Genomic DNA, 22,230 nt, shown 5'->3' on the forward strand with positions numbered 1-22,230 from the left:
GCAACAACTACGCCAACATCATCTCTTTCGGCTTCCGGTGTATACCAAAGCAAAGTCTCATTACATTAAATACTTGCCTCAAACCGAAATGCGCAACCTTTGGAATAACAACAGCAACCACACCGACGTGAAGTAAGCCATCAGGAAAGTAATTATTTAATTACGAGCATACCTACATATACATTAGCATCGGATGGAGGTAAAAAGCAACAACATTATAGTAATTGTGCTAGTTAGAAGCTTTTAATGTGCTTTGGCTTTCGGAAAATCAACTCACAACAGTTTTATTTAAATGTAGCACACTTAAAACAACCACAAGGGTAAATAATCACTCAGCTTCTTACTATAATTGGGCTGCAAATACTAAATTAAACATTTCATCAACAAATATTCAGTAAATTCTAGCAAATACTACGTTTACTACTTGAACAACGTGACTTCTTCGAAATATATATACATATGTATACAGTGGAACTTCCATAACTCGAACTTCTATAACTTGAAGATCTCTATAACTCAAACTTTTGCATTGGCAATAACGTTTAGAAATAAAATTTCATACAAATTTCCTTCCATAAATCGAACTTTTCGACCAGGACATAATAGAAAATTTATAACTTTATTATCAAGAAACAATTTTAAAGGAAGGAACTATATTCGTATGGAGGCGAACAAAAAATATGATATAACACTTATAGATTTCATAAATCATGTAACAAAGGCATGGGATACAGACATCAAGAGCCAAAAAATAGCAAACTGTAACAAATACATGTTTTGATGAATGTTCATAAACCTTATTCCGAAGTAAATAAATAAGGCTGGGTATAAACCTATATTTTATGCCTTTTTGAAAAATTTTATGTTTTAATGAAAATTTCTATAACTCGAAATCTCTCTCTAACTCGAAGTTTTTTTGTGGACTATGGTGATTCGAGTTAGAGAAGTTCCACAGTATATATATATATATTAGGCATAGATCGGTATACAGGAATTCGAACTCTCAGTGTCTCTCAGCCACGAATTGTCACTACGTTGTTGTGTTAGCTTTAAAACTCGACAATTATACCAGGTAGGTTGAAAATTGCGATTATTTTGGAGGGAACACCCAGAATTAAGTTAATTGATTTTTTATTAGACCTTACCTTCAAAAGATACGAGTCGTTAATTGACATCATTGGTTACTCATAGGTTGTATTAACATTTTTTACACAATAAAATACTTTGTAAGCGATGTATAGCGCGTTTGTTCAACGTCGCCGCTTTTTCAGCTTTGTGTAACGACCGCCAAATTTAATTCCAACGACAGCCGGTTTTCTGCTACTGGAATTGTCCCGGATTTTATCCAGCCAAGGGCTGTTATTTCGACGATTTGATTTGTTATTTTAAGTTTAGTCCGCTCGTATAGACTGGTCCTAGTGTCCGCCCGCAATATGTTCGAACGTGACCTCAGTCAGATGCAATTACTGCACAGGTTGGTGTTACAGTGATTTTATGAGCCCGAGGGGCTTATCAATAGCTACGGCCCAAGAAACCAAGTTAAACAGCAACTAAAATCTTCTGAGGTGTGCAGGTTTGAACGTCATACGTAAAGATCTCGCTTACGATAGAGGTGGGATAGACCTCGAAAAGGTATTACTTTTACCGAATGTTATTAAAAAATGCATTTACAGCAGATTTGCTAATTTGTTACATATTCATTTCAATATACGATTAAAAAAAAATTAAATTTAACAAACTATGATGATTTACGCTTAATACAGATCCACAATAATGTATTTCAATCAATATACCGGCTATAACGTTTTCTTTTTAAGCGTAAGTTTACTATATTGAAAAATTTACTAATTTAATGTATACCTTAGCCACAAAAACGTGTGGTCGGGTCTGCTAGTACTAATATATTTCTTCAATTTAATTTTCCAATGTACACATTACAATGTAAGACATTACATGGATTGTGGTTCGTATTTCTTCATCAGCTCCACCATATGTTTGTGAGTCAGTTCGCGTGCTTCCAGACCCCACACCATAGTCATGTGGTTCCACTTTTTATAGGGATAAAGGCAATTTTCTACAACATTTGGTAGCTCTTTTGACAGATGTATTACATCTTTAAAACCGCTGAGGTTATCATTGGAGGTATAATATAGTGCCACTGGTGCGGTGATCTTTTTGATAGGATAGTCTCTTGGGTGAGAGCTATTGTAACGCTTGAGATTTTCCGTTGATCCGTAATCATACTGACAGAAACGCCCAGAGTCAATCAGTTGCACGTAGTGTTTGAATTGCTTCAAGTTGCAACCACTTGGAAGATGGGACATGTAAACTGGCGCCATCGTCTACGATTAAAAACACAGTTATTATGGTTTATTATTTGTGAAATATTATTTTGACAACTGCCTTAACTCTGACTCACCGCATTCCACATTTTGGGATCCTTCCCCAATAGTTGAAACATGTAATCAAAGCATGTGTCTTCGGTCATTTTGGAGCGAAAACATGCTCTCCACAGTTCAGAACGTGGCAGGAACTCAGTAATCGTGTTACCGGATATAGCCATTAAATTTCGCATGATAGGCAGCAATGGTGCGTTTACATTTTTCATATACGACACTGGTGCAAGGGCACTCATGAGGGTAATCTTTTTATTATACTCCGGACGCATAGAAGCCATCACAAAGAAGGATGTGGTGCCCTTCAGAAGAATATATATACACATTAAGAGACCGATACATAATCTATACTAATTCTTACACTTACACTTATACTAATTCTTCTACTGAAATATTAAAAGAGTATATTTATGTCATACTTTCACTTCTCACCTGAGAATGTCCAAAATATGCCATTTTGTCATAGCCCGTTTTATTCAAAACGTAATCGATCGAGGCAGGCACATCATAAAAACCAATTTCATGCCAACTGAAACGCCAAAATGACTTGTCGTTATCCGGATTATAATGCGAATGATTGCGAGAATAGAAATTGCCACGTGCGTTGCCCATCCACACATCGTAGCCCAGATCGTAGAGATAATAACCTGAAAATTATGCACGCAACAATAACCATATACTATTTTAGCAAATACATCAACTCACCGAGCGCCCCCCACGGTCCACTTAGCACCCAAGTAATGGAGCTATCCAGAAGCCCATGCATTAGAAAAATAGGTCGTGCATTTGGACGCGGTAAACGAAACATACGTAAGATATACTTGTCTTCGGTAGTGACGTAGTGACTTTCCAAAGGGTAGCCATACTTTCGAGTGAGTCCTAACTATACAAGCAAATAAAAACAAAATATTTGCATTATATTTTGAAGGACAAGTACTAATGTGTTATAATATTTGGTAATATTTTTTGTATCTGATTCAGAAATTTTTCACAAAAGTTCTTAGCCATCTTCGTCAACTTCAGTAAAAATTACGATATTAAGTAACTTTCCTTGGCACTCTGATGTGGTATGGTATTATATATATAAGGGGGAAAGTTATAAAGTGGTATAACTAAGCCAAAAATAAAATTCGAAAACAAATTTGGTACAGAGGGTTACGCTAGTTTTCCAATCATTACAAAAAAGCATCAGAAGCATTGCATTTGTCCAGAAAAATAATATGGAGATCCCAAATCTAAGTAGCCAAGTTTATATATTGCCAATATCTGATGTTACAGATTTAGAATGGGCGAAATCAGTTTACAACCACGCCTGCTTCTTATATGACACAATTTAAAATTCAATCTGATTCTTGCACAAGACATTATATAGGGTGATTTTTTAAGAGCTTGATAACTTTTTAAAAAAAAAAACGCATAAAATAATCTCATCGGTTCTTTATTTGGAACGTTAGATTGGTTCATGACATTTACTTTTTGAAGATAATTTCATTTAAATGTTGACCGCGGCTGCGTCTTAGGTGGTCCATTCGGAAAGTCCAATTTTGGGCAACTTTTTCGAGCATTTCGGCCGGAATAGCCCGAATTTCTTCGGAAATGTTGTCTTCCAAAGCTGGAATAGTTGCTGGCTTATTTCTGTAGACTTTAGACTTGACGTAGCCCCACAAAAAATAGTCTAAAGGCGTTAAATCGCATGATCTTGGTGGCCAACTTACGGGTCCATTTCTTGAGATGAATTGTTCTCCGAAGTTTTCCCTCAAAATGGCCATAGAATCGCGAGCTGTGTGGCATGTAGCGCCATCTTGTTGAAACCACATGTCAACCAAGTTCAGTTCTTCCATTTTTGGCAACAAAAAGTTTGTTAGCATCGAACGATAGCGATCGCCATTCACCGTAACGTTGCGTCCAACAGCATCTTTGAAAAAATACGGTCCAATGATTCCACCAGCGTACAAACCACACCAAACAGTGCATTTTTCGGGATGCATGGGCAGTTCTTGAACGGCTTCTGGTTGCTCTTCACCCCAAATGCGGCAATTTTGCTTATTTACGTAGCCATTCAACCAGAAATGAGCCTCATCGCTGAACAAAATTTGTCGATAAACACATTTCGAACCGAACACTGATTTTGGTAATAAAATTCAATGATTTGCAAGCGTTGCTCGTTAGTAAGTCTATTCATGATGAAATGTCAAAGCATACTGAGCATCTTTCTCTTTGACACCATGTCTGAAATCCCACGTGATCTGTCAAATACTAATGCATGAAAATCCTAACCTCAAAAAAATCACCCGTTATAAAACGAACACCAAGCTCCCAGATCCCACGATTTAAGTGCAAATGTCTGATTTTTATCAGAAATATCGGTCAATCTCTCGATGAAACCGACCGCTAACAGGTTGTTTGCATATGTACAGTATGTAAAATCCGTATACGTACACCCTATTTTTTCAGCGTAAATTGTTTTGCTGCAGCTGGAGTAGGAAAACTTATCCCAATCATCGGAATAATGAATGCCAAGAAATACATTGATATTCTATGAAAAAATTTCAACCAAAGTGCAGATAAATTTGGATCGATATCTGTTTCACCAAGATAAAAATAACCCCAATATACTGCGCTGGATACTCGTCTTTGGACCTTATGCTAATATCAATTTTGTCATCGCAGATATAAACCCAATTGAAAATTTATGGTCTATAGTTAAAAAAGGATTGCAAATTTACAATATTAGGGACTGGAAACAACTTAAAGAATCATTGCAAAAGAACTACAAGAAGTTATCCCCAAAACTTATGAAAAAGTTGGGGAAATCAATGCAAAGGCGATTGTACGAAGTTATTAAATAACAAGTAAGGAAGGGCTAAGTTCGGGTGTAACCGAACATTTTATACTCTCGCAATTTATTTATTTAACTTTACTTATATTATATAATACACAATTTGACCCACATATTCGTCATATAAAGTCCATTGAAAGTTGGAAACCATAATATTAGGTTAGAAGCACCGAGGTCCTCATGTTCTATATATGGGGCCTTGAAAACCTATGGTCCGATTTCGGCGATTTTTAGAAATGGGCTTCCACACTATAAATACAGTATTTGTGCAAAATTTTGCACCGATATCTTCACTAGTGCTTACCTTATATATTGTTAAGTAAACGATTCAGATTGTCTTCAAAGTTCTGGTATATAGGAAGTAGGCGTGGTTGTGAAGCGATTTGGCCAATTTTCACAACATATTATTGGGATGTAAGGAAACTATTACAAACCATGTTTCATTGAAATCGGTCGAGTACTTCCTGAGATACGGTTTTTGACCCATAAGTGGGCGACGCCACGCCCATTTTCCATTTTGTAAAAAAATCTGAGTGCAGCTCTCATCTGCCATTTCTTATGTGAAATTTAGTATTTCTGTCGTTTTTCGTTAGTGAGTTAACCCACTTTTTGTAATTTTCAACCTAACTTTTGTATGCGAGGTGGGCGTGGTTATGATCCGATTTCTTTAATTTTTGGACTGTATTAGGAAGTGGCTAAAAAAACGACTGCAGAAAGTTTGGTTTATATAGCTCTATTGGTTTGCGAGATATGTAAACTTAGTAGGGGGCGGGGCCCCAAAAAAAATTACATCCAAATATGCCCCTTCATAGTGCGATCCTTCATACCAAATTTTATTTCCATAGCTTTATTTATGGCTTAGTTATGGCACTTTATGTGTTTTCGGTTTTCGCCATTTTGTGGGCGTGGCAGTGGTCCGATTTTGCTCATTTTCGAAAGCAACCTTCCTATGGTGCCAAGAAATAAGTGTGCCAAGTTTCATCAAGATATCTTAATTTTTACTCAAGTTACAGCTTGCACAGACGGACGGACGGACAGACAGACATTCGGATTTGAACTCCACTCTTCACCCTGATCACTTTGGTATATATAACCCTATATCTAACTCGTTTAGTTTTGGGTGTTACAAACAACCGTTATGTGAACAAAACTATAATACTCTCTTTAGCAACATTTGTATTTTGCGTGTGTTTTTGCTATATTTTTAGTTTTTGTGGAAATATTATTAACTTTTATATAAAAATCAATACATTTGGCATTCTGCAGTCATTTTTCATCTAAATCTAGTTATTCTTTTCAAAATTGGTTTGAAAATGTATATTTTCGCTGAAAAAATAGGGTGTACGTATACCGATTTTGCATGTATGTATGTGATTGGCGTTGCAACCGTTTAGCCGGTTATAGCCGAATCGACGATAGTGCGCCACCTCTCTCTCTCCTTCGCAGTTCGGCGCCAGTTGGAGATCCCAAGTTTAACCAGGTCGCTCTCCACCTGGTCCCTCCAACGGAGTGGAGGCCTTCCCCTTCCTTGGCTTCCTCCGGCGGGTACTGCATCGAACACTTTCAAGGCTGGAGTGTTTTCGTCCATTCGGACAACATGACCTAGCCAGCGTAGCCGCTGTCTTTTTATTCGCTGAACTATGTCAATGTCGTCGTATAACTCGTACAGCTCATCGTTCCATCGTCTGCGGTATTCGCCGTTGCCAATGTTCTGAGGACCATAAATCTTGAGCAAAATTTTCCTCTCGAAAACTCTTAGTGTCGTCTCATCTGATGTTGACATCGTCCAAGCTTCTGCACCGTAAAGCAGGACGGGAATGATAAGCGACTTGTAGAGCTTGATTTTGGTTCGTCGAGAGAGGACTATACTGTTCATTTGCCTACTCAGTCCAAAGTAGCACCTGTTGGCAAGAGTTATTCTGCGCTGGATTTCGAGGCTGACATTGTTCGTGTTGTTGATACTGGTTCCCAGGTATGCGAAATTATCTACGACCTCGAAGTTATGACTGTCAACAGTGACGTGGGAGCCAAGACGAGAATGCGCCGACTGTTTGCTTGATGACAGAAGATATTTCGTCTTGTCCTCATTCACCTCCAGACCCATTCGCTTCGCCTCCTTATCCATGCGAGAAAAAGCAGAACAAACGGCGCGGTTGTTGCTTCCGATGATATCAATATCATCGGCGTACGCCAGGAGTTGTACACTCTTGTAGAAGATTGTACCTTCTCGGTTTAGCTCTGCAGCTCTTACAACTTTTTTCCAGCATCAGGTTAAAGAAGTCGCACGATAGTGAGTCCCCTTGTCTGAAACCTCGTTTGGTATCGAACGGCTCGGAGAGGTCCTTCCCAATCATGACGGAGCTTTTGGTGTTGCTCAACGTCAACTTACACAGCCGTATTAGTTTTGCGGGGATACCAAATTCAGACATCGCGGCGTAAAGGCAGCTCTTTTCGTGCTGTCGAAAGCAGCTTTAAAATCGACAAAAAGGTGGTGTGTGTCGATCCTCTTTTCACGGGTCTTCTCCAAAATTTGGCGCATGGTGAATATCTGGTCAGTTGTTGATTTTCCAGGTGTAAAGCCACACTGATAAGGTCCAATCAGTTTGTTGACGGTGGGCTTTAGTCTTTCACACAGTACGCTCGATAGAACCTTGTATGCGATATTTAGGAGGCTGATCCCACGGTAATTGGCGCAGATTGTGGGATCTCCCTTTTTATGGATTGGGCAGAGCACACTGAGATTCCAATCGTCAGGCATGCTTTCTTCCGACCATATTCTGCAAAGAAGCTGATGCATGCACCTTATCAGTTCTTCGCCGCCGTATTTGAATAGTTCTGCCGGTAATCTATCGGCCCCCGCTGCTTTGTTGTTCTTCAAGCGGGTAATTGCTATTCGAATTTCTTCATGGTCGGGTAATGGAACATCTGTTCCATCGTCATCGATTGGGGGATCGGGTTCGCCATCTCCTGGTGTTGTACTCTCACTGCCATTCAGCAGGTCGGAGAAGTGTTCCCTCCATAATCCCAGTATGCCCTGGACATCGGTTACCAGATTACCACCTTGGTCTCTACATGAGGATGCTCCGGTCTTGAAACCTTCGTTAAGTCGCTTCATTGTTTCATAAAATTTTCGAGCATTCTCTCTGTCTGCCAGCTTCTCAAGCTTTTCGTACTCACGCATTTCGGCCTCTTTCTTTTTTTGTCTGCAGATGCGTCTCGCTTCCCTCTTCAGCTCTCGGTATCTATCCCGATTTTGCATACTGTACATATATCTCGCTAACTAACAAAGCCATATACACCAAACTTACTGGACTCATTTCCCTTTAATCCCAAGGTAAAATCGATACATTACTTCCTATAACTCGCATAAAATTTACGATTTTCAAACATCCCGTTTGCTTTATTACACAATATAAATCTTAAGTATCTCATACAACATTTTCTTTAAAAAACAAATACATATAGTGGCATACTCAAATAAAATTTTTTTTGGAATTTATTATTTATAACGGATGAATACCGTTATTTTATTTTGAGTCAGTGAGAAATAATTATAAAGCCAATATGGTATTTCAATTGAAAACGTGAAGTTTTTATATAAAAATATGAAAAAATGGCAAGTTAAGAAAGTAAGCTAGGTTTTTTAGATTTATTTTATTTTTTTTTCTGTTTTTCTTTATAAGTTTTTATTTTAACAAGAATTCCGCGTGAAAAATAATTGATAGGTGAAGAAAATGGAACAAATCGAAGTATACCATGATGAGGCTGTCTAATCGGGAAATTTCCACGTTTATTAAAAGATCTGCATATGTCGTAAACAATTCTATTAAATTGGTTAATTGCCAAAGAAAAAAAAAACAAACGATGAGGACGAACCATGAATAAATTCACACCAAAAATAAATTCCAGAAAAAAATTTAATCGAAGTACTAGCACTACCACTATATTTGCTTTTTAAAGAAAATGTGGTTTCCTTTAAAATTATTTCACAGGATTTATTAATTAATCCAGCCCTCAAACAATATCTATCAAAACAGTTTTCTCATAATAAAATTAAGTTTAAAAAATTACGAGAGTATACTTGTTTCAATATCTTTTATCTCTACCAATGAATGACACTGACTGCTTGGAAAGTTTTTACACACCCGCATTTGCGTATTACATATATCTATAACTTTTATTGAGACGAGGATAACTTTTACATATATATAGTTGATGAAAATTGTTCACTTTCAAAACAGTACATATTTGTATTTTACAATTTTTTTGATTTTCCGAGTATTGTAATATTTAATTTTTGTGTATTTCTGTTAAACACTGACTTTTGTTGAGCCAAGCTCATCGAACATTATTTATTTAATAGCTAGCACTAACCATATCCAAAGAGCTATCTTCTATCACTGATGCCGAATATTTATCTTCCATATAGCCGGCTATAGCCACGCTAAAGAAGAACATAATGTAAAGACTGTAGCTCCATGCTATCAAGTTGAACATATTTGACGATTTTCTATGTTAAAATTTTTGTTGTTTTTTGGAACGATTTTTTTAAATATTTATTGACACTTATTTCAATTGTGGAATGTTGCACTCATTTTCATACTTTTCACTTCTAATGCTACGATGGAAAATAACAAATGTTGTCAACAAATTTTCCGACTATTTGAAGTATCTCCGCTGAAATCACAAAATACTGTGAACACTACACTCGCACGGTAAGCGTAGAAATTCTACTAATGTCAATAAATCAACATTAATTCATTCTTATTTATATATAATATATATACATATACATATATATAAATGGAACTATATTTTTTTTAAACAAATATACAGGTACATTAAAAAACCAATAATTTAAAGCAGATTTTGTACCGATATCGGAGCTCGTTTACTTGTCATTAGCTTTGACAATTAAAGTAATTAAAAATTAATTTGCCATTAAATGTAATTCAAAACTGCATTAGTTTAATGTCAGATAGGTATATGTATGTGTACTTGTATATACTCGCAGCTGTTCTTTGAAGAAAATTTACCCCATTCAATGGTTAAATTTTGAACTTATTTCAACACCAAAAGTACCACGCCCAATTTTAAACCATTTGACAATTCAATTTTAAATGGCTGTTGATCACCAATAAATTGTAATCTGTGAAGTTTTAAAAAATTTCATTATATATAATAATCATATAAAGAAAAAATATATTACACATAGTATGTGTTACATATATTTCTTCACTGTTTAAAGCGATCTTGAATACAATGGATAACCAATCTAAATGTGATCTAGACATACAATTCATTCACTGAAACCACCTTAGTGCAATTAGTTGTAGGAATACAAAGTCACATATGGTGTTTGATGTTATTGCATTGCTACTATTCGCATCATGTACATAAAATAGATCTGATAAGGAAAATAATTTAAGTTATTGCATTGCGAATGTTTTTGCGTGCTCTACACTTGTAGTGGGAGCAACGAGGCATGAAGCTGGTAACTGAAACAAACAATCGGCTAAGCATTGCCAACACTGAGATGAAAAACATTATTTTCACTCAAATATATAAGTATAGTGAATGCTAAAAAAATTTAAATAAATAATATTACCAAAAATTTTGATAAAATATAAAATATGAGTACATATTAGAGCTCTTGGTATTCGATTAATCGACCAACCGAATTAACCGTATAGGGCATTATTCGAATAATAATATTCGATTTGCACTATACGTATAGTCGTCAGTCATCGACTATTCGATTAATCGCTCTTTTTCGACTACTCGGTTAACCGATCGTTGTCGACTATTCGAATAGTGCAAGTTCATTAATTTTCTATTTTTATTGGAAAAAGTGAAACATTAAAACTAACAAAAAACTTGCTTTAAAATACAAAAAATGACAATGATTTCACGGAAACCATTAAGTAATGACAAAATAGTTTTTAACCATTTCAACTGGGCGAATTTATTAAATCAGTATTTTTCATAAAACGTCTATTTTGATATAAGAAAGTTAAATGGTTAACATTTGTTGGTTGCAAGCAGCTTCTACGTGGTGTCACAATGTATCCAGCAATGGAGAACGTCCTCTCTGATTCGGAAAAATCAAAAACTGTTTGGATTTCAAACAATTTTCATTTATTACAATAGTGACAGTATAACTATTCGAATAACCGCAGTAGAACGACTATTCGAATAGTCGTAGCATTGCGATTAAAACCGGATATTCGAATAATTTTCAGGTTAATCGAATAAATTTAAGAGCCCTAATACATATATCTTCTATGTTTCGTTTTTCATTGACATTTAACTTTTTTCCAAACTTCTATCAGACATGCCTTAAGCTACTGTAATAGCTACAAGTCACCACTCTAACAAAACTTACCAATAAGTCTAACTGGTTCTCGAATGGTCGTCAGACATACAAACATTTAATTGAATTTGTTCGATAGAATTAAACGAATTGTTAGCGATGAAATTCTGTTGTTAATCAAAGTCAGTTACCAATAAATATAAGGAGGATTCCGATCATCTGCCCAATTTGATGAAAAAGTTTCTGTTTTTAGCAGAAATACATTGCCTGTTGAAAGTCGTTCGCTGTGTTCTTAGCATTTTTTTATATTTATCGGTAACAAACCAAGGCCGTGCGCAATGACACTCTACCCTAAGAACGGCGCTGCCTCCAATTTAGTTAATTTTTGTAGGTCTAAACCGCAACTAGTCACTCAATAAATTATATATTTCCTAGACCGTTTGTGTGCTGTATGCTCCCTCAAATCCCTTGAAATAAAACAAAAAAAAATAATTCCATAGTTCCATCCATTTCTGCAAATTTTATTTTTTATATTTAGAAAATCATGCGAATACTCATTACTTATTTTGAACTTTTATGGGAATATCGAGGAAATTGTAAATATTTTCCTTATATGCTTGCACACATTTTCAGAATTCATTCAGAAAATGTGATAGCCATTTGCGAACTTTCGCTTATGTTTACAAAATGCGGGAAGTGCATTCGTATTTGCTTTGATCTCGATCGATTCAATCATCAAAGCAGCAGTGAAATTGCAAACACTGATATTCCAGCTAATTAAAAGCAACATTCGATGAGCATATATGTACACAAAAATGAAAAGACATGCAATTTCGGTTAGCACTCATTGATTTTTGGCTATCTAAAGGTAGTTTCCAAATTGCGTGCAGTATCTTAATTGTTGGCCAAGATCACATTTAATTTTTATTAAAAAATAAGTAGTACTTTAGCAGTTTTTGGAACAAAATGGAATTAGGTTTTGATTTGATTTTAATGGAGTTAATTAATATACACACAAAGAACAAAAGTTCGCTTACTCATGTTGAACAAATGGAAAAGGGTGTAACAAAATGAGCTTTTAATGATAATTTGATATCTTGATGGAACTATGCTTCATTGGATTTCGATCGTCGTAGTATTCTGAATTTCACAGATCCCTGCACTCTGAAATTGCTATTCACAAATTTTATCTGTTCGAAATTTGAATATGGTTCATTAGTACATATGATTAGTATGTATGAGGACTCTGAATTTTAATTTTCTTGAGACGGTTCAGACCTTAATTTTATTTTCTCAGAATATTTGTAGTTCTTTGACTTTTTAATAAATAAATAAATAGGAAGTAATATATAATTATAAATTTAAAATGAAGATCGACTACCTACATTTATTTCTGGTCTAGGGGATAATCTGCTCGAGTTCATCCATGTATCAACAAGTATGGAAGGGTTAAGTTTTGGTGTAACCATTTTATGGATTAGGTAGAGTACACTTAGATTGCAATCGTGGGGCAAACTTTCTTTCGCAATGAAGCTGATGCATGCACTTTATCAGTTCTTCGCCACCGTATTTGAATAGCTCGGCCGGAAAACCATCGGCCCCGCCGCCTTGTTGTTCTTCAAGCGGGTAATTGATATTCGAATTTCTTCTTGGTCAGACAATGGAACATCTGTTCCATATTCGTCAATTTGGGAATCGGGTTCGCCATCTCCTTGTGTTGTATTTTCACTGCCATACTGCCATTCAGTAGGCTGGAGAAGTGTTCCCTCCCCAAACTCAGTATACTGTTTTCATCAACTACTAGATCACCTCTGGGGGTTCTACAGGAGTGTGCTCCGGTCTTGAAACCTTTAGTTAGTCGTCGGATATTTTCGTAGTATTTTTCGAGCATTACCCCTGTCGGCCATCTTGTCAAGTTCTTCATACTCACGTATTTCGGCCTCTTTCTTTTTATGTCTGCAAATGCGTTTCGCTTCCCTCTTCAGATCCCGGTATCTATCCCATCCCGCACGTATTGCGGTCGATCGCAACATTGCATGGTAGGCAGTCTGTTTTCTCTCCACTGTGAAACTACAATTCTCATCATACCAGCTGTTTTTTGACATTTCCGAAAGCCAATAATTTCGGTTGGAGCTGTACGTAAGGAACTTGATATGCCGTCCCACGGTTCCCTTATCGAGTCGAGTAGAAAATCGTTTGGCTGTCGGTTGTAATTGCAGCTTCTCGATGTCGAACCTTCCTGGTGTTTGTTGACGTGTGCGCTTTGCTGCACAGTCGCGGGTGCGTATGTTAGCTGCTACAATGCTGATCAAAAACACCAAGTAGCTTGATGTATTTTGTTAAGTTGGAATCTAGTACTACAGACGACCATATTTCGGACACCGATGGGATGTTTCGTCATGGAGGCTGAATTTTCCGACAGTTGTGCCAAAGACACCTTCTTTAACAACCCTAGCGTTGAAATCGCCAAGCACGATTTTGACATCGTGGAAGCGCTCATAGGTACGTTCTAGGCGCTCATAGAAGGTATCTTTGGTCACATCGTCCTTCTCTTCCGTTGGTGCGTGGGCGCAAATCAGCGATATGTTGAAGAACCTAGATTTGATGCGGATTGTGGCTAGACGTTCATCCACCGGAGTGAATGCCAGAACTAATCGACTGAGTCTCTCTCCCACCACGAATCCCACACCGAATTTGCGCTCCTTTATATAGCCGCTGTAGTAGATGTCCAAGGACCCACCTTCTTCTGTTCTTGTCCCGTCCGTCGCATTTCTTGGATTGCGCTGATGTCAGCCTTTAGTTGAATGAGGACATCAACCAGCTGGGCAGAGGCACCTTCCCAATTAAGGGTCCGGACATTCCAGGTGCATGGCCTTAAATCCTAGTCCTTAATATGTTTGCAGTGGTCGTCATCAAGATCGGGGTCTCTCATCCGAGACTGTTGGTCCTTTTCATTGGTAACTCGTTTTTATGTGGTAGGTCCCAAACCCTAAGCGAAAGCGTGATTCGCCTTATCACTTTAGCTCGCTTCCAAACGGATGATTGTTGGCTATACAGAGGATACTAGGACACATGCAAAAGTATCGTTACTGGTCACTCCCAAGTAAATGACAATCAGAAGCTATCTTCCATTACGTGAATTTCTACATATGACTCCATCCTCCGAGCTCTTGTTCATGTAATTCACATATTATGATTATTGAAATCATGCATTAGCAGCATTAGGCATGAGAATGCTCGCGTCGGCGGAACGGGTGTCATAATACCGTTTGACGCTGATCTGCATGAACATGAATAAGGTTGTACGGAAAGTAGGAACTATATCAGTTTTGTTCTTTAATTCTTACTAAATTCCAAAATACATAATATAATGATAGTAAGACAGCACCCGAACTTAACCCTTCCTTACTTATATACTTACTTGTATATTTACATTTTCAGAGCAAAACAATCGGTGCAACCCCAAATCGTGTTCATTGCACACACCAAGTGTTGGCATTTTAATTTTAACTTATGATTCTAGCAGGGCCATCAACAAATTATGTCTACAGTCAAGCGGTTTGCACAAGGAGGTGACTCACGAAGTTGCACGATGAAAGTGTGGTTAGGGCTGTTGAAGAGTGGAAACGTGACAGATGCAAGTGCAAGGAAAGGGAAGAAATTGAGTACGAGAACAAAATGATAAAAATTTCGCAATATTTACTACATATATACATTGCTGTGCAATGTGCATTTGTACTGTAAAAATACACGCGAATGCAGTCTTAACTTGCATTGTATTCAGTTGTATTCAACTGAAGTTGTTTAGTATTTAGTAAGTATGGTTGTTGTATTTATCTACGGCGATTGCACACAAACAACTAACAGTGAAACTTTATGATTTATGAACTATTAAATAAAACGGGGTACGTGCGGCAACAACTCTTGCCGTGAGGAATAGTCAGTAGAAACGCCAGACGAATTGTCAGTGCTGTGCAGTCGGTGAAAAGAATGACAGAAGTGGGTTCCATAAACCAACTATGAATTCGGTTTTTATAAATTACAAATTTAAACTTTCTTAAGCTTAGAAGCTGGTCATCTAATTCCACAAAACCGACAAGTAATGGCGTACGGGATATAGAAATCGTAACGCGTATATATTCGAGTCTCAGGGGCAATTTTAAATTAACTTGACATTGATCGGGCGGTCGTGGCGTATGAGAAACCTATGAATGTGATAAACTTCAATACATACCGTACATATTATCTGTCGTATGCCTTAATGTATCAATAATTGTTAAAATACGAGTATATGTTGCGATAATTTCATTTCAATATTTTTTTGGAGTGTGCCTCACTTACGAATACATTAGTACGTGACGTCATGAACAACAAGAAGAGAAAGCTTATGATTACTATGAAATTATCATAGTTTACCTCTACCAAACAAACAGGTTAATGCAGAAACTTTATGAGGTCGCGTGTCACAATCTTGTCTCTATCATTCCTGTTTCTGTATCGCCACTTACTGTTCTCACCTACACATTGTTTTTCGGTTAACACAATTCCTACCTCTCAACGCTCCCTCAACAGATTGTTGTTGTGCTACTAAAGTGAAGTGCATCATTTATGAGAGTGCCGAAATAAAAGCAATGCAAATTTAAAAATGGAGCAATAAACTGAAATGCCACAGCCACAACGTGACAGCGTAAACAACAGAGCTGCCAACATCGAGAGACCGCTCCATCGCCCGTCCATCCACACGCCATTGTGGCTGTGCACACACATGGGTATGAAGGCAGCTCCGCCATGATGGCTTCGGGTGTGGATGGTCGCGACCACCTTTATTGCAACATATTCGCTGGCAGCGGCACCGTTGACATCTGTTGTTGACAGTGCGCGGTGCGGCATTCGAAACAATTCATTACGTAATACTATTCGCCACCCTCAACCCACTGAACCATTTAACACTCCCGGTGCTTCATTTGCATTTCCATATGATTATTGCTCTGATGTTTGCTTGTATTGCTAGGCCTAGGGCGTCGACGAGTCTTAATGTGCCGTGATTGTTGTTGTCGCAAATTAAATTAATTTTGCATACATTCATGTTTGAGCGCCACATTTGAAATGCGAATTTTTATTTGCATATGCGTTTTTTATTTACTTTTGCATATTTTTGCGCAGCCTATTGAATTTTTAAAAACCATAATGATCAGTTTAAGTTTAATGAATAAGTAAGAGCACCATAAAATATGAAATGGGATGCAATATGTTGCACGAATATTAATGTGAAACATCAAGAATAATATAATATTGAAAACAACTAATTATATAATAGACATGAGTACAATACAACTATATGTATATACTTATATTTGTGTATGAGTCTGGGAATCTGGTCCAATTTCTTTCTATTTTATAGATATCGAAAATTAAAACATTACGATAAAATTTTTGAACAAGAAGCATGGAATGTTACAAAAAAAGCTTAGAAAATCTAAAAGTATAAATAAAATTAATAAAAAACAAGTAAGGAAGGGCTAAGTTCGGGTGTAACCGAAGATTTTATACTCTCGCAATTTATTTATTTAACTTTATTTATATTATATAATACACAATTTGACCCACATATTCGTCATATATATTGTATAAAGTCCATTGAAAGTTGGAAACCATAATATTAGGTTAGAAGCACCGAGGTCCTTGTATTCGATATATGGGGCCTTGAAAACCTATGGTCCGATTTCGGCAATTTTTAGAATGAGGCTGCCACACTATTAACATAGTATTTGTGCAAAGTTCTGCACCGATATCTTCACTAGTACTTACTTTATATATTGTAAAGTAAACGATTCAGATTGTCTTCAAAGTTCTGGTATATAGGAAGTAGGCGTGGTTGTGAAGCGATTTGGCCTATTTTCACAACATATCATTGGGATGTAAGGAAACTATTACAAACCAAGTTTCATTGAAATCGGTCTAGTAGTTCCAGAGATATGGTTTTTGACCCATAAGTGGGCGACGCCACGCCCATTTTCCATTTTGTAAAAAAATCTGAGTGCAGCTTTCATCTGCCATTTCTTATGTGTAATTTAGTGTTTCTGACGTTTTTCCTTAGAGAGTTAACCCACTTTTAGTAAATTTCAACCTAACCTTTGTATGGGAGGTGGGCGTGGTTATGATCCGATTTCTTTCATTTTTGGACTGTATTAGGAAGTGGCTAAAAAAAACGACTGCAGAAAGTTTGGTTTATATAGCTCTATTGGTTTGCGAGATATGTACAAAAAACTTAGTAGGGGGCGGGACCACGCCCACTTCCCAAAAAAAAATTACTTCCAAATATGCCCCTTCATAGTGCGATCCCTTATACCAAATTTTATTTCCATAGCTTTATTTATGGCTTAGTTATGGCACTTTATGTGTTTTCGGTTTTCGCCATTTTGTGGGCGTGGCAGTGGTCCGATTTTGCTTATTGCTCGAAAGCAACCTTCCTATGGTGCCAAGAAATAAGTGTGCCTAGTTTCATCAAGATATCTTAATTTTTACTCAAGTTACAGCTTGCACAGACGGACGGACGGACGGACAGACAGACATTCGGATTTGAACTCCACTCTTCATCCTGATCACTTTGGTATATATAACCCTATATCTAACTCGTTTAGTTTTGGGTGTAATATATAATACTCTCTTTAGCAACTTTGTTGCGAGAGTATAAATATATTATTATATCTTATCATAGAATCCGTTTCGATCGAAAAATGGTTCGATATAATGAACCAAAGTAAACTCACTTACCGACTTGATGAAATACATTCCGCGGCTAATAGATATCGCTAATTTCGAAATCACTAAATTCCCAAAATCGAAAATTTTCGTCGATATCTATCCGTTGCTGAGTGAGTTATACTCCTGACAGACGGTGGCGTTTATTCGGATTAACTGCTTTAATCGGGGTTAATTCGAGAGTTATCTCAGTTAACTTCGTTTGCTAACTTCCATTTATTCTTCAAAATTTTAGAGAGTTAGTGGGGGGTCGTGGCATTTTCGTTGGCAACATTGTTAAACATGGCCGCTTTTAACCTATTGTGAATGAAAATTTGCAATACTGACAGCTGTTTTTCAATTAAATGTTAACAAAAACATACGTATGCTAATTTTTTCTAAAATAGAAGATCTAATAATAACGTATTTATGACTATTTTTTAATAATTAGTGATTTTGTACTAATTGTGCGGCTAACAACCGCAATATTTGCTTTCTATCCAATTTTATTTTACCAAAATGGAAATATTATTGCCAATCAGCTGTTTATGGGAGTTTATAATTCGCTTTACTGCCGTCTGTCACCTACATATTTGGAACTGATTAAAAGCGCGGTTAATCCGAATTAATTTTGCCGTCTGTCTAGGCTAATACGGAAATTTAAAAGAAATTAATGAAACAATGTAATTATGTAAACAATTACTAATGACAGACTAAATTATGTTTTAAATTGGTATTTTAGAAAGAAAGGACAAAAACAGACTAACAAAAATTAATTTGCGCTGTTTAAAAACGATATAAAGTTGATTCGATCTCGCTGTGGAATCAATGATTAGTCCAATATGAAGATTTCTCTCTTGATAATAATAGCTAGAAAAACGTCAGTTATATAAGCGAGTATATGAAAGGAAAACACATATTTTAAGATTTATGTATACAATTACAATACTAATTTAGCTTTCAAACGATATTCGTTATTTTATGTTAAGTAAAATAAAACGATTAATTATTAAAATTATATTATATGCGTTTAAAGTTGTGACCTTTCAAGAATTTCAAGAAAATATGTGTGTAAAAATTATCGTGTTGAATTCGATGCAAAAGAGTATGTGAAGTGGTATAACCTTTACCTGAAATGAGTTTTGTTTGACACATTTTAAATCAGAGATTGGCTCAAAGGACAAACTACCGTTAAAAAAATACAAATATTTTGTTTATTGATTTTAACTTGAAATAAAATTTAATTGCCTAAAGGAAACGTTATGCAATGACACTGCTCGATGGTAAGGGGTAATAAAAATGTTTTATTGCGTGGATGCATGCGACCGACGACATGTTAGCGCAAGAACTACCAGTTTATTACTACTTTTCAACACTTAGCGCATCGAAACAGCTTATAGTACATATATAATGGTATGGTAAACAACATATCGTCGGCTTAACGTGCAAAGGTGCTAAGTGCCATTTTTGAATTATTAAATAAAACAAAAAAAAACTGAATAAAAATTGAAGTTCAAAATTTTTTTTATTTTTCTAACGCAGTTTTGTCAACTGCGATATTTCATTTAAGTACAAAAAAAATATAATAAAAAATTTAATGAGCGCCTTTATATAGGCCTTTTTTGGACTTAGCACATTTTCTGGAGTTATTTGCACTTGGATGTATTGGACTTAGCACATTTTCGAAAAAGAAATATTGCAGTTTTTTTTGCAAATGGCGTATTTTATTATCACAAAAAAATATTATACAGTCTTACTTCGTTGCTGTCGTTTAAAGGAATATATAAGTACTTAAATGGAAAATCTTTGTTTAAGCCTAAAACTTTAAGGTATCACAAAAAGTTAATATTTCAGTTCAGCCTTAATTCATTGCTGTTTGGAAATTATAAATTGAGCAAAACAAAAAAATATATTAAAAAATAAGAAGATATCACTCATGTGGCAGGTCGTCATAATATTGATGGTAGTCTCTTGGCAAAGAAGTTTTTAAATATTGCAAATCTGCGTATTTTCTTGCTGTTAATTTTCTTCTTTCTTGGTGAAGCTGTGGCAAATTAGGCGAATCCGTTGGCACAACACTTCTATCCACTCTTTGTTGTAAATAGCTCCATGGCTCGGGAAAACGCAATTTATAAAATAGTTCCCTTTCCGGTGTGTATTTAATCGCGCGAATATCGGTGACTTTTGATTCACCCTTTCCGCGACCAGGACGAATTGTTTTTAAAAATTGTATACCCTTGAAACATTTGAAAAAAGTATGATCCAAATATTCTACCATATAAGGTGTAGGTTTCTTTCGAGCATTCTGACATATTTGAATATACTCTGCTGGTACATTAACAATTCGGTGTTTCATAACACGCTCGATAACTGAATGTACGCTGTCAGCTTCCATTTGGGTGTGCCCCGTTTCTAGTATTTTTTGCTCAATTATTACGCCATGTTTAATAGATGTATTGAGCAAAGCGTTACTTATAGAAACATTCCTATTCTGGTACGTACATCCATCACTATAAAGAATAATTTTCGTAGCAGCTGCATTCTCGGTAAGATTTGGAATTATTTTATTCTCGATGAAGTACACCCAAATGCTAGCAAATTCTTCGGCAGATAATCCACCTTCTACTTCGTTCCATATGAAGCAATAAGCATCATGATTTATCAAACATGACTTATCAAACACCAAATTGTGGACTTGCAACTTCGTGCGGTAATAAAAGCTGCTTTCTTGGGATTTTGGTGCCATTAAGACCGCTTGCAGATCAATAGTAAACACGAAGGTTTCTTCGATTTTGTCCTTTTGTTTCTCTTCCCTAGCTTCATGTTTTTTTGCCTGGTGAAGATTGAAGACGTCATCCAAAATATCTCCCACAGTATGTCGCGCACAGATTTCACACTGATCTTTTTTAGGGAGCTTTTGATCCGCAAAGGCGTTATAAAATGCTGAAATAGAGAGTGGGGGTTTTCCATGTACATTACACCAATCCTCTACCTAAAATTCGAAGAGTTGTTTTTTTACGACCATTCTGGCAAAAGATAGTTTTTTTGAGTTGTTGCACGGCAGTAATGTGATTCCATGGTTGGCAGAGAATTGAAAAACGAATTTAGAGATTCACGCGCAATGCTACAATTTTCTTCTGTGTAGTTCTGTGTTCTGTGTAGTGTTTCTTGAAATCGTAGGCTGCTTAACCCAATTTAGCACCGTACGTCTGCCAATGCTAAGAGTGTTCAAGAATAATTTTCTGCAAACTTTAACACTTTTTTGCTCGACACTTACCTGGTATTGAAATGTTCGACCCCTTCTGCTCTTGTGTTTATCTTTGCGATTTCGCATTCTTGCAGGAGTTGTTACTTAAATCAATGTATTTACATAAGTCTTTTTCTCTTTCCAGTCCATTTGCCAGAATTGTTTAAACAATGCTTGTCTTTGGTCTTCAGTAATTTTTGCACAGTGGAAAGCAGCAGAACTAGTGGCTTTTTTACAGCTACATCGCTCTCCCATGACTTTTACATTTCTAACTCTTCGATGATTCCACAGGCCGTGTTACCTAGCAAAAAAGACAAAGCACACTTTAGGTAGCAATCACATTTTCATGTGGACTTAGCCCGCGCGATTTGACAGTTGCGGACTTAGCACTTTTGCACACCACTGCCCAAAATAGCTTTAAAATAAACTAAACCATTTTTTTTTTGTAGCTGATGTGTTTTATATTTATCTATCGAATCTCTTCAAAATATCAATTTTGACCATAAGTGGACTTAGCACCTTTGCACGTTAAGCCGACGATATACTCTTTGCAACATATTTCGAGAGTTTAAATAATAAAAATAATTGCATGTTGAAGCGCAGAATATTTTTGTCTTATTATAGACTACTATGGAAATTATGCGAAATCACAACTCTTCATATTTATTAACACGATATACCAGACACAGTTAAA

General features: G+C 36.3%; 1 protein-coding gene across 2 annotated transcripts in view; it reads right to left on the reverse strand.

Moving 5' to 3' along the window:
- Window positions 1–1,004: 1,004 nt before the first annotated feature.
- Window positions 1,005–22,230, reverse strand: part of LOC105218902 (lipase 1) — a 148,608-nt gene continuing 127,382 nt past the window's right edge. The window contains exons 1-5 of one of the 2 annotated variants that reach the window (XM_029044655.2): window positions 9,610–9,978; window positions 3,102–3,279; window positions 2,829–3,043; window positions 2,420–2,698; window positions 1,006–2,342 (exon numbers count right to left, since the gene is read on the reverse strand). In XM_029044655.2, coding sequence (XP_028900488.1) covers window positions 1,950–2,342; window positions 2,420–2,698; window positions 2,829–3,043; window positions 3,102–3,279; window positions 9,610–9,732 — 1,188 coding nt within the window. In that variant the 5' untranslated portion in view covers window positions 9,733–9,978 and the 3' untranslated portion in view covers window positions 1,006–1,949. Of the gene's footprint in view, window positions 2,343–2,419; window positions 2,699–2,828; window positions 3,044–3,101; window positions 3,280–9,609; window positions 9,979–22,230 lie in introns of those variants that run through there. The other variant, XM_054227945.1, reaches the window with a different exon arrangement.

The sequence above is a fragment of the Zeugodacus cucurbitae genome, chromosome 3 (genome assembly GCF_028554725.1).
Source record: "Zeugodacus cucurbitae isolate PBARC_wt_2022May chromosome 3, idZeuCucr1.2, whole genome shotgun sequence".
NCBI classification, from domain to species: Eukaryota; Metazoa; Arthropoda; class Insecta; order Diptera; family Tephritidae; genus Zeugodacus; species Zeugodacus cucurbitae.